At 43.7% G+C, this 13238-nt stretch overlaps 1 protein-coding gene across 8 annotated transcripts in view; it reads left to right on the top strand.

Annotated features, from left to right (window-relative positions):
* ampd3a (adenosine monophosphate deaminase 3a) overlaps positions 1-13238 on the top strand; it is a 47842-nt gene that overhangs the window by 18902 nt on the left and 15702 nt on the right. For all 8 annotated transcript variants that reach the window (XM_048545486.2, XM_048545481.2, XM_048545484.2 and 5 more), the window contains 3 exons: positions 4116-4247; positions 5638-5801; positions 12013-12139. In XM_048545486.2, coding sequence (XP_048401443.1) covers positions 4116-4247; positions 5638-5801; positions 12013-12139 — 423 coding nt within the window. The remainder of the gene's footprint in view (positions 1-4115; positions 4248-5637; positions 5802-12012; positions 12140-13238) is intronic.

Raw genomic sequence — 13238 nt, forward strand, 5'->3', positions numbered from 1 at the left:
ATCATGGACGATCAGTACATCAGTTCCATGTATCCTCTTCTATCCCCTTATTCCTTAATTCCCTCAGTGTTGTGTTGAAGTTAAATTCATCCACGCAAGTAGAGAGTATTCCATCACACTGCTGACTTAAGCCATGTGGATGGTAGACAGGGTGGGATGCTCCACAGAGAGTCACTGTAGACTATAGGCTGAATGGCCTCTTTCTGCACTGTATGGATTCTATGATCCTAGGCTTTGTGGAGTCAGGAAGTCAATTAAACACCACAGAATTCCCAGCCTCTGATCTACTACTGTAACCACTGTATTTAGAAAGCAGGACCGAATCGGTTTCTGGTCAACGGTAACTGTCAGGATGTTGATGGTGGTATGATTATTGCAAATAGTAGAAAATGGTTAAACTCCTGGTAAAACATTCAAAGTATTCACAGAAATGTAATTGGACCTAATTTTAACTTTGAGCCACATAAGGAGGTATTAGAGCAAGTAACCAAAAGATTGGTCAAAGAGGTAGATTTTAAGGAGCATGAGATACTGAGAAACGGAGAACGGTGAATGCAGTGAGCCAAAGTAAAATGAGAGAAGTTGAGTGAGGAGAAGAGCAGAGATATGGTAAGGTTATTTGTGCTCAATAGTCACTGGGTTGAGGGTGCAAAAACACATTGGTTGATGGTAGAGAAATGAACAAACTTGTCACTCTGACTTGGATTAAAATCAGAACAGGAAATAAAGGGTAGGTATGAAAATTACCAGTGGCCTTTAAAAAGGGTACAGAGAAGCTTTACTATAATAGTACTAGGGATGAAGCATTTCAGTGATAATGAGAGACAGGGGAAACTCCAGTTTTCTTGAAACAAGCAAGATTAATGTATGAGGATTCAAATTAGAAGCAGGAGCAGGTCATTTGGCTCCTTGGATCAGTTGCGTCATTCAATATGATCATGACTGTACTGATTGCTATTCATTTTATTTGCTCATGGGTTGTGTGCATTGCTGGCTGGGCACTGACTGCACTCCCAACTGAGAAGGTGATGGCAACCTGCCTTCTTGAACTGTTGCAGTGCATGTGGTGTGTGAACACCCACCATGAAAGAAGTTCCTGGATTTTGACCCAGTGACTGCAAAGGTAAGGCAGTGTTTTTCCAAGTCCGGTCACTGGGTGACTTGGAGGGGAATTTACAGGTGGCGATGTTCCATGCAGCTGCTGCCCTCGTCCTCCCAGGTGCTCTTGGTCATGGGTTCAGAAGTACTGTTTAAGGAGCGTGGATGCTGCAGTGCACCATATCAACGGCACACACTTCCATCACTGTGCTTTGGTGGTGAGGGGAGTCAATATTGAAACTGATGCATTGTGTGCCAATCAAGCCAGTTGCTTTATCCTTCATGGTTTTGACTTTCTTGAGTGTTGCTGGAGCTGCACTCATCCAAGCAAGTAGGAAGTATTGTATCACGCTCTTGTAGATGGTGGACCAACTTTGAGGAGACAGGAGGTGAGTTCTTTGCAGCAGGATTCCTGGTCTCTCGCCTGCTGTTGTAACCACAATATTGATGTGATTAGTTCAGTTTCTGATCAAGTCCTGTCTTAAATGGCAATATCATTGTGCTCAATATTAGGCAGCTATAAGGCGTTATGGGCCATCAGCAGCAGCAGAATTGTATTCAACCACAATTTTAAACTTATGGTCCAGCATACCCCCATTCTACTGTCATGATCAACCCAAGGGCAGGTCATGGCCTAATGGTATTATTGCTGCTACTAATCAGGAGACCCTGGTAATGTTCTGCACCATGGCAGATGACGTGAATGTGAATTCAATAGAATTCCATCTGGAAGTAAGAATCTAATAATGGCACCAAATGTCATCATCAGTCATGATCTGGAGAGGCAGAGAAGGCTCTGCAAACTCATGATGCACTGGGAGATGAACTTCCCCTTAGCTCCAGCTTAAGTTTGACATCCCTTATTTTTAAGATGTCTCACCTAGTTCTAGTCACTCACACAAGGGTTAAGGGGAGATTTAAAAGAGCTGTTCAAAATTATGTATAGTTCTGATAAAGTAAGTGATACAAAATTAGCCAAGCTCTTCCAGTACAGTTACAACATTGACGTGTACCCGGAAATGTGGAAAAATGCCCAAGTATGTCGTGTACATGAAAAGCAAGACAAATTCAACCTGATATATTACCGCCCCACCAGTTTACCCTCGACCATCAGTAAAGCGATGGAAGATAACATCAAGCAGCACTTGCTCAGCAATAATCTTTCCAGTGATGCCCAGTTTAGGCTCCACCAGAGGCACTCCGTTCCTGACCTCACTATAGCCTTGGCTCAAACATGGACAATAGAGCTGAAGCTGGGGAGGTGAGAGTGACAGCCCTTGACATCAAGGCCATATTCAACCAAGTGTGGCAGTAAGGAGCCCTCAGAAAACTGGAACCAAAGGTGCCGGGGCAGCTAGTTGGAATCATACTTGGCACTTAGGAAGGTGGTTGTGGTTGTTGGAGGCCAGTCATCTCCGGATCTCTCTGTGGTAGTTTCTCAGGGCAGTGTCCTAGGCCCAACCACCTTCAGCTGCTTCATTGATGACCTTCAGTCTATCACAAGGTCAGGAGCGGGGACGTTTGCCGATGACTGCGTGATGTTTAACACCATTCGTGATTCCTCAGAAATTGAAGCAGTCCATGCTCATTTACAACAAGACAATATTCACGCTTGGGCTGACAAGTGGCAAGTAACTACCATGCCACGCCACACCAGGCAATCACCATCTTCAATAAAAGAGGTCAACAGGCTAGGGACTAGGAAAACAATGGTAAATAACTGTCAACACAGTGTGGAGAGGGATGAACACAGCAGGTCAGGCAGCATCAGAGGAGTAGGAGAGTTGATGTTTTGGGTCTAGACCCTTCATCAGGACCAGTCTGCAGTTTTTGCTGTCTCTATGGTGAAAACACACCTTCTGATTTCGCAAAGCCTTGCACCATCTACAAGGCAAAAGTCAGGAGTGTGATGGAATATTCCCTGTAAGGTTTTAGAGTAGATTTGTAGCTCAGTTGGCTCGCTGAGCTGGTTTGTTGTTTCGCTGATGTTTCATTACCCTGCTGGGTAACATCCTCAGTGCAGCCTCCGAATAAGAGCCATTGTGTTTTCCCACCTGTTATTTAAGCTCTGGAGTTCGCTGAGCTGGATTACCTCATTTCTGGTTTTCTTTCACGGTGGAGTGCATATGTGTTCAAGCTCTATGTGTTTGTTGATGGCATATTCCCTGGTTACCTGGATAGATGCGACTCCAACAGCAATCAAGAAGCTTGACACGATCCAGGACGAAGCAGCCTGCTGCTTGATTGGCACCACTTCCAGAAGCATTTACTCCTTCCTCCACCTACGCTCAGTAGCAGCAGTGTGTACTATATACAAGATGCACTGCAGAAATTCACCAAATATCGTTAGACAGCTCCTTCCAAACCCAAGACCGCTTCCATCTAGAAGGACAAGGACAGCAGATACACTACCACCTGCAAGTTCCCTCCAAGCCACTCGATCCTGACTTAGAAATATACTGTCGCTGGATCAAAATCCTGGAATTCTCTCCGTAAGGGTGTTGTAGATTTACCTGTAACACATTAACTCCAACGGTTTAAGGCAGCAACTCACCACCACCTTCTCAAAGGCAACTAGGGATGGGCAATAAATGCTGGCCCAGCTAGCGATGCCCATATTCCGTGAGTGAATAAAAACAAACTCTTTACAGTGGTAGGAGGTTGATAACGAGGAGGCACAGAATTGAGAAATTACGAAAAAAACCAAAAACAGTTTTCTTTAACAGTGAGCTGTTATGTGACCTGGAATGTGCTTCCTGAAAGAGCAGTGGGTACAGATTCAGTTATAACTTCCAAGTGGAAATTGGATAAAAGCTTGAAACGGAGGAATTTGCAGGGCTTTGGGGAAAGAGCAGAGGGAGTGATTAATTAGTCAGGTATTTCGAAAAGATGGTACAGAATGATAAGTCAAATAGCCTCTTCCAGTACTTCTATGAATTTAAATTCTGTTTTCAAATATAAATCTTTTGAAGTGTATGTCTGAAGAAAACTTGTTTTTGAAATTTAATCACTTGTAGGGCCGGCAGACATTTCATCGGTTTGATAAGTTCAATGCAAAGTACAATCCAGTCGGTGCAAGTGAACTGAGAGATCTTTACCTGAAAACAGACAACTACATGCAAGGAGAGTACTTTGCTCGGATCATAAAGGTATAATCATTTCATGGAGCGTTCAACAATTTGCATCTTAAACTAAATTCACAGAAGAGGTGACTCAAGCCTAAAGAAGGGCTCAGTATTTATACCACCTTCTACAACCTCAGGACACCTCACAGTGTAGAACAGAAAATGTAGGGAATCTAATCTAATCTAAAGTGGAGGTGTTGTATGGGCATGCCAACTCGCTGCACTGAACGTGTGACTGCCAACACCCTCGTTATCTGTAGGAAACTACAGGGCATGTTTGGTATAGTGTGTTAGAGGAAAACTGTCATCCTGGCTTCATTAGAAGAGTCTTTTTTTCATGAGCAAGATGTAATTTATGACATATCGGCAGCTAGTTACTGATTAAAATAGTATCAGAGATAATGGGAACTGCAGATGCTGGAAAATCCAAGACAACAAAATGTGAGGCTGGATGAACACAGCAGGACAAGCAGCATCTCAGGAGCACAAGAGCTGACGTTTCGGGCCTAGACCCTTCATCAGGCCCGAAACGTCAGCTTATGTGCTCCTGAGATGCTGCTTGGCCTGCTGTGTTCATCCAGCCTCACATTTTGTTGTCTTAGTTACTGATTAAATTGATTTTACAGAAATTGTTATAGACACTTTGCGGGAGATCAAAAGAAAGGACCTTTGAGATCCTGAGCTGTTCTGCCCACAAGTTGGTTTCGTGTCGTCATAGTAAGTGGCACTTAATCGTAATTTTTAGCGTTGACCCTTTCATCCCCTTAAACAACGTTGAGCCCCTGGTGTAGGATACATGGCAGCCAATCCTACTCTGTCAGTCTTCTAGTCAACCAATCATTTGAGAGTAATGTTACAATCCCATAAGTAAGCATAAGAAAGAGATATCATACATGCGTACTTAAGAGTTTTTAATAAAGGTTAAGGCAACTTCTGAACCCGAACCCAGTCGTCATGGCATATGTTGCATAGGTTAATATGCAGAAAAACAATCTGACCATATCATACCAGCAGAGGTATTTGACCCTAAGGAAACCACAAGGGGGAGTACTGCCATCTTTCAGGAGAGATGTTAAAGTGAGGAGCACCTCACTTGCTTGACTGAATATAAAAGATCCCATGGCACTATATTCATAGAAAGGCAAGGGAACACTGTCTGAAGCTTGGGCCAATATTCATCCCTCTAGCAACATCACTAAAACAAAATAGGTGCGTCCTAACTCAATGTGGATTTTGGGAGTAGTTGTATATGAATGTTTGCTGTATTTTCTACATCACAACAGTAGCTACACTTCAAAAGCATGAATTGGCTGTAAAACATTTTGCGATGTCCTGAAGTGAGCAACAAAAGTAGCGAGCCATATGTTTTCCATGCTTCCTGTGGAGTCAAATGATTGTATGTGCTTGTCCACAGGAGGTCTCCCGCGACCTGGAGGAAAGCAAATATCAGTACTCAGAACCACGACTATCAATCTATGGTGGGTCACCAAATGAATGGGCCAGTCTGGCCAGGTGGTTCATTAAACAGCAAGTCTACTCTCCAAATGTCCGCTGGGTTATTCAAGTTCCTCGCATTTAGTAAGTCCAAAGTTTCTAAATGACTAAAATGTTAATGGAGGGTTAGATCCACTGACTCGTGATGAATATCACAAGAGGCAGCTGAAAGAGTATACCACACAACTCATCAATCCTGATTTGCCATTCATTGAGATGTTGGGCTTTAGCTCCACTTTCTGCCCGTTCCTCAAATACCTTGATTTCCCAAGACATCAAAAAATCTGTTTATCACACTTAATGTATGTGATAATAGCACATTCCACCAGACGGTGGGATAGCTAATTCCAAAGGCTCGTAACCCTTTGGAGTGAGGAGATTTCTCTTCATCTCAGCCCAAAGTGATCGATCCAGTAGCCAGTGTTCCTCTGTCCTGATTCCCCAGCCAGCAGATTCAAGAAGGGGCTCGACAGAGTAAATTTTGAGAAAATGCTTCCTCTTGTCAGGATATCTAAAAGTTGGACCACCATTTGAGGTTAAGGGGTCTCCCATTTTAAAATGTAGAAGACTTACAGAAGTTTATCAAATAATGCAGGGTACAGACAGAATTAATGGTAGGTGTGTTTTCCCAAGGATGGGGGATTTCAGGACTAAGGCGCATATTTTTAAGGTGAGAGGAGATTTAAAAAAGAAATGAGGGACAAATCTTTTACACAAAGGGTGGTTCATGTGTGAAATGAACTTTCAGACGATGTGGTGGACGTGGATACATTTACAACATTTAAAGGGCATTTGGACAGATACATGAACAGGAAAGGTTTGGAGAGATAGAACATAGAACAGTACAGCACAGAACAGGCCCTTCAGCCCACGATGTTGTGCCGACCATTGATCCTCATGTATGCACCCTCAAATTTCTGTGACCATATGCATGTCCAGCAGTCTCTTAAATGTCCCCAATGACCTTGCTTCCACAACTGCTGCTGGCAATGCATTCCATGCTCACACAACTCTCTGTGTAAAGAACCCGCCTCTGACATCCCCTCTATACTTTCCTCCAACCAGCTTAAAACTATGATCCCACGTGTTAGCCATTTCTGCCCTGGGAAATAGTCTCTGGCTATCAACTCTATCTCTGCCTCTCATTATCTTGTATACCTCAATTACGTCTCCTCTCCTCCTCCTTTTCTCCAATGAAAAGAGTCCGAGCTCAGTCAACCTCTCTTCATAAGATAAGCCCTCCAGTCCAGGCAGCATCCTGGTAAACCTCCTCTGCACCCTCTCCAAAGCATCCACATCTTTCCTATAATAGGGGACCAGAACTGGACGCAGTATTCCAAGTGCAGTCTAACCAAAGTTTTATAGAGCTGCAACAAGATCTCACGACTCTTAAATTCAATTCCCCTGTTAATGAAAGCCAAAACACCATATGCTTTCTTAACAATCCTGATCACTTGGGTGGCCATTTTAAGGGATCTATGTATCTGCACACCAAGATCCCTCTGTTCCTCCACACTGCCAAGAATCCTATCCTTAATCCTGTACTCAACTTTCAAATTCGACCTTCCAAAATGCATTACCTCGCATTTATCCAGGTTGAACTCCATCTGCCACCTCTCAGCCCATCTCTGTGTCCTGTCAATGTCCCGCTGCAGCCTACAACAGCCCTCTATACTGTTAATGACACCTCCAACCTTTGTGTTGTCTGCAAACTTGCTGACCCATCCTTCAATCCCCTCATCCAAGTCATTAATAAAAATTACAAACAATAGAGGCCCAAGGACAGAGCCCTGTGGAACACCACTCACCACTGACTTCCAGGCAGAATATTTTCCTTCTACTACCACTCGCTGTCTTCTGTTGGCCAGCCAATTCTGTATCCAGACAGCTAAGTTCCCCTGTATCCCATTCCTCCTGACCTTCTGAATGAGCCTACCATGGGGAACCTTATCAAATGCCTTGCTGAAGTCCCTATAGACCACATCCACAGCTCGACCCTCATCAACTTTTCTAGTCACATCCTCGAAGAACTCGATAAGGTTTGTGAGGCATGACCTGCCCCTCATAAAGCCGTGTTGACTGCATTTGATCAAGCCATGCTCTTCCGGATGGTCATAAATCCTATCCCTCAGAATCCTTTCTAACACCTTGCAGACGACAGACGTGAGACTTACTGATCTGTAATTGGCGGGGATTTCCCTATTCCCTTTCTTGAAGAGAGGAATTACATTTGCCTCTCTCCAGTCCTCAGGTACAACTCCAGTGGAGAGCGAGGATGCAAAGATCTTCGCAAGTGGCGAAGCAATTGCATTTCTCGTTTCCCAAAGAAGCCGAGGACAAATCTGGTCCGGACCTGGCAACTTGTCAATCTTAATGTTGGACAAAATTTTCAGCACATTAGCTTCCTCTATCTCTATCCATTCCAGCATGCACACCTGCTCTTCAAAGGTTTCATTCACTACAAAGTTTGTTTCTTTCGTAAAGACAGAAGCAAAAAACTCATTTAGGGCGTCCCCTACCTCCTCAGACTCCACATACAAGTTCCCTATGCTATCCCTGTTTGGCCCTACTCTTTCTTTGACCATTCTCTTATTCCTCACATAAGTGTAAAATGCCTTTGTGTTCTCCCTAATCCGTTTTGCCAAGCCTTTCTCGTGCCCCCTCCTGGCTCTCCTCAGACCATTTTTGAGCTCCTTCCTCGCCTGCCTGTAATCCTCTAGAGCTGAGCTTGACCCTAGTTTCCTCCACCTTATGTAAGCTATCTTCTTCCTTTTGACGAGAAGCTCCACTGCTCTCATCATCCAAGGTTCCTTTATCTTACCCCTTCTTGCCTGTCTCAGAGGGACATATTTATTCATCACTCGCAACAACTGTTCCTTAAACAGTCTCCACATGTCTATAGTGCCTTTACCATAGAACAATTGCTCCCAGTCCATGCTTCCTAACTCATGTCTAATCGCATCATAGTTTCCTCTTCCCCAATTAAATATCCTCCCATTTTGCCTAATCCTCTTCTTCTCCATAGCTATGTAGAATGTGAGGCAGTTATGGTCACTATCACCAAAATGCTGTCCCACCACAAGATCTGATACCTGCCCTGGCTCGTTTCCGAGCACCAAGTCTAGAATGGCCTCTCCCCTCGTCGGCCTGTCAACGTACTGCGTTAGGAAACCCTCCTGAACACACCTTACAAAAACAGCTCCATTCAAATCTTCTGCTCGAAGGAGGTTCCAATCAATATTAGGAAAGTTAAAGTCACCCATTACAACAACCGTACTGCGTGCACACTTTTCCAAAATCTGTCGACCTATGCTTTCTTCAATCTCCCTGCTGCTATTGGGGGGGCCTGTAGTAAACCCCTAACGAGGTGACTACTCCCTTGCTGTTCCTAATTTCCACCCATACTGACTCAGTAGGCAGATCTTCCTCGACAAAGGAAGCTTCTGTAGCTGTGATACCCTCTCTGATTAGTAGTGCTACACCCCCTCCTCTTTTTCCCCCCTCCCTATTCTTTTTAAATGCTCTAAACCCTGGAACATCCAGCAACCATTCCTGCCCCTGAGAAACCCATGTCTCTGTTATGGCCACAACATCATAGCACCAGGTACTGATCCATGCTCTAAGTTCATCACTTTTATTCCTGATACTCCTTGCGTTAAAGCAAACACACTTTAACCGATCCCTTGGTTCCTTCCCAGGAAAATCCTTCCCACTAGCTGGTCTACCTCTTGCTACTGCCTCACCTGCATCAACTCTCACCTCCGGTATACAGCTCAGGTTCCCACCCCCCTGCCAGGAGCAGGCAGGTGGGAGTAGTTTAGTTTGGAATTTTGGTCGGCATGGACAGATTGGGCCAGAGGATCTGTTTCCATGCTGTATGTCTCTAGGAGGAATATCTCCTCTGCAGGTTGTTAAACTGTGGAATTTTCATCCCCAAAGAGACTGGATCATTAAATAGATTCAAAGCTGAGTCCAACAGATTTGCATTCTGCAAGGGAGTTAAGAGTTATTGGGATGGGCAGGACAGTGGGAGTTAAAGTCTCAATCAGCTTAGCCATGATCTTATTGAACAAAACAAACTCGGGGCAACACTTCTCCTGTGTATATTTATTATCTTTCTATGTTTCCTATTATAAATTCAGCCACATGTCCCACTTATACAGACTTTTTAAAAGGAATGGATACCCATTAAGCATAATCCACCATTACCTCCATGACAGACCACAACAAGAAGACACAACTCGGCCAGACACTCTAGTCACCCTACTGTACATCAGAGAAATACCAGAGATGACCACAAGACGACTCAGACCCCTAGGTATCAGGGTAGCCCACAAACCAACAACCACCCTGTGACAGCTACTGACAAATGTAAAGGATCCCATACCTACAACCAAAAAAACTAACATAATATACAAAATACCACGCAAGGACTATGAAAAACATTGCATAGGCCAAACTGGAAGAAAACTGACAACATGGATTCATGAATACCAACTAACCATTGGTCTCAACACACACAGACAAAGAAGGACATGAATTTGACTGGGACAACAAATCCATTACAGCACAAACCAAACAGAGACAAGCCAGGGAATTCCTGGATGCCTGACATTCTAACTGGAACTCCATCAACATACACATTGAACTGGACCCAATACACAAACCACTGAGAAACAGAACCAGAAGTAATGCCAACAACTCCAGCAAACTGAAGCACATAAATAACACCAGCACTTCACTGGAGGTGCACTGACGATGTTACCTAGCAGGGTGATGAAATGTCTGCAACCAAACACACCACTCAGTGAGCAATTCTACAACCTCAACTTCATCAATACTGTTATTACACAAAAATAATGAGCTCTGTAATTACTTTCCCCATTGGGATTAAAACTATAAGTGTACAAAGATGATTGTGCGTAGCTAAATCTCAAGCAACAGAAGTTGAATGATGTTGGGTATGGCTGGTTGTGTTTGAAATAATGAACATTGGCGAACCTTTTGCAGATCTTTCAATTCAAAAATCAGAGTTAATGTTTCAGGACTATGATCTTTCCTCAGAACTGACACTTTATATCTAAGAAAGGGTCAGTGGACTTGATACATTAAGTCTGATTTTCTCTTTACAGATGCTGTCAGACCAGCTGAGCTTTTCCAGCAACTTCTGTTTTTGTTCCTTTTGAGGTGAAAGTTCTCCCTTGGTACTCATCCTTCAGTGCTGAAGTATTCCTTCAATACTGAGGTGGGAACGTAAGCTTTTTATCTGTTCAGTTTGATGGAATACGACTTGAACCTATTGTCTAATGAAGATGTAACCATCTCCCACTGAGGTATGTGAATGATTTTGCCCCATATGTATCTTTGTTCAAAGAAACTTGGACATGTTCACTGTGGAGTCAGACGAGGGCAATGATGAGAACACACCATATTGTCTTGAAAATCATATGAGTGGTGAGGCTGGAGAGAGTGAACTGATCTCATAGCCTGGTTGTGTGGTGCAGTGGGGGGGGGGGACGAACTGGGCTGGTTTAGGGATGCAGTAGGGGAAGGGGAGATTTTGAAGCTGGTGAAGTCCACATTGATACCATTAGGCTGCAGGGTTCCCAGGCGGAATATGAGTTGCTGTTCCTGCAACCTTCGGGTGGCATCATGTTCACATGATGTTCACATCAGCGAACAATGATGCCACCCGAAGGTTGCAGGAACAGCAACTCATATTCCGCCTGGGAACCCTGCAGCCTAATGGTATCAATGTGGACTTCACCAGTTTCAAAATCTCCCCTTCCCCTACTGCATCCCTAAACCAGCCCAGTTCGTCCCCTCCCCCCACTGCACCACACAACCAGCCCAGCTCTTCCCCCCCACCCACTGCATCCCAAAACCAGTCCAACCTGTCTCTGCCTCCCTAACCGGTTCTTCCTCTCACCCATCCCTTCCTCCCACCCCAAGCCGCATCCCCATCTACCTACTAACCTCATCCCACCTCCCTGACCTGTCCGTCTTCCCTGGACTGACCTATCCCCTCCCTACCTCCCCACCTATACTCTCTCCACCTATCTTCTTTACTCTCCATCTTCGGTCCGCCTCCCCCTCTCTCCCTATTTATTCCAGTTCCCTCTCCCCATCCCCCTCTCTGATGAAGGGTCTAGGCCCGAAACGTCAGCTTTTATGCTCCTGAGATGCTGCTTGGCCTGCTGTGTTCATCCAGCCTCACATTTTATTATCTTGGAATTCTCCAGCATCTGCAGTTCCCATTATCTCTGATCTCATAGCCTTTTTATTTTGATTGCAGCGATATATTTCGAACAAAAAAAATATTGCCTAGTTTTGGAAAAATGCTGGAGAATATTTTCTTGCCTCTCTTTGAAGCAACAATCAATCCCAAAGAAAATCGGGAACTTCACCTCTTCTTAAAATACGTGAGTAAACTATCTGTATGCTCTACTTCCGTAATAGTACTCGAAATCATCTGCCTGCTTTTTAAAAAACTGTATTTATTTAAAGAAACTGAAACTAATTTAAATAAGAAAGTCAGCAAAACATTAACTCTGGGCATCTAAATAAAATTTACTCAATTTTTGTAAGATTTATTCTGAAGAAGAACTTTTAAAATATCAAGTAAATAAACAGTAAAAATAGCATTTGGAGTTTGACCGCAGACTGATTATGTTGTAGCAAAGAAGCCTGAACAAATGATCCTGTGACATAAGTTCAGATTGGCAAATGAGGAAATAAAATTTGTTTAATTTAGTAAGACAAGAACAAAATGATGTCAGGAATCATCACCATGAAACTACCAGGTTTTTGCAACACAAAATCTGGTTCATTATGCACTAAAGGTGAGGAAGAGCCACAGACACATAGTTGATGATTGATTGGCTTCATCATGGGCAAACAAGCTGTTCAGTTGTATTAGGTGTGGGCAGTAAATGCTGCCCATGCTGATGATGCCTTTATGAAAGGATACATTTTAAAAAGGTTGTCTCGATCTTGAGACAAATTTCAGTCACTTTACATGGAAGTGTAAGGGAGTCATGACATAGTGAGAGAACTGAACAAGGCTCAGACAGAAGCTTTTAAAGATAAAGAGGGAGAGGGGATAGAACGGGTCAAAGTTATACGAACAGAGCTTCAACTTTAGCACTGGTTGCGAGCAATAAACAAGAATTAGAATACTTGCTGGGTTAATGTGGTGAAGACCACATCCTAATTATTACCGATGAGTTGCTCTGTGTAGGTGGTTAGCTGATACAATGGTGGGTCTTATGAAGCCACATCGGGACACTGGTTAAGATATGACCAAATGGTGTGGGCAAGTAAGGCCCAGGCCAGGTAAAAGAGAGATTTCCTCCTTTTAAAGGGATGTCAATAATCCAGTTGTCAGTGCATCAATTCTATATAACAGAAGGCACTAGCTTCACAGTCATTATGACCGAGATCAAGCTTTTATTCCCAGACTTCTTAAAACATGAATTAAAGCTCTCAAAACATTGTGGTTGGATTTGAGCTGGCTACTAT

This window comes from Stegostoma tigrinum, chromosome 17 (genome assembly GCF_030684315.1).
Source record: "Stegostoma tigrinum isolate sSteTig4 chromosome 17, sSteTig4.hap1, whole genome shotgun sequence".
NCBI lineage: Eukaryota > Metazoa > Chordata > Chondrichthyes > Orectolobiformes > Stegostomatidae > Stegostoma > Stegostoma tigrinum.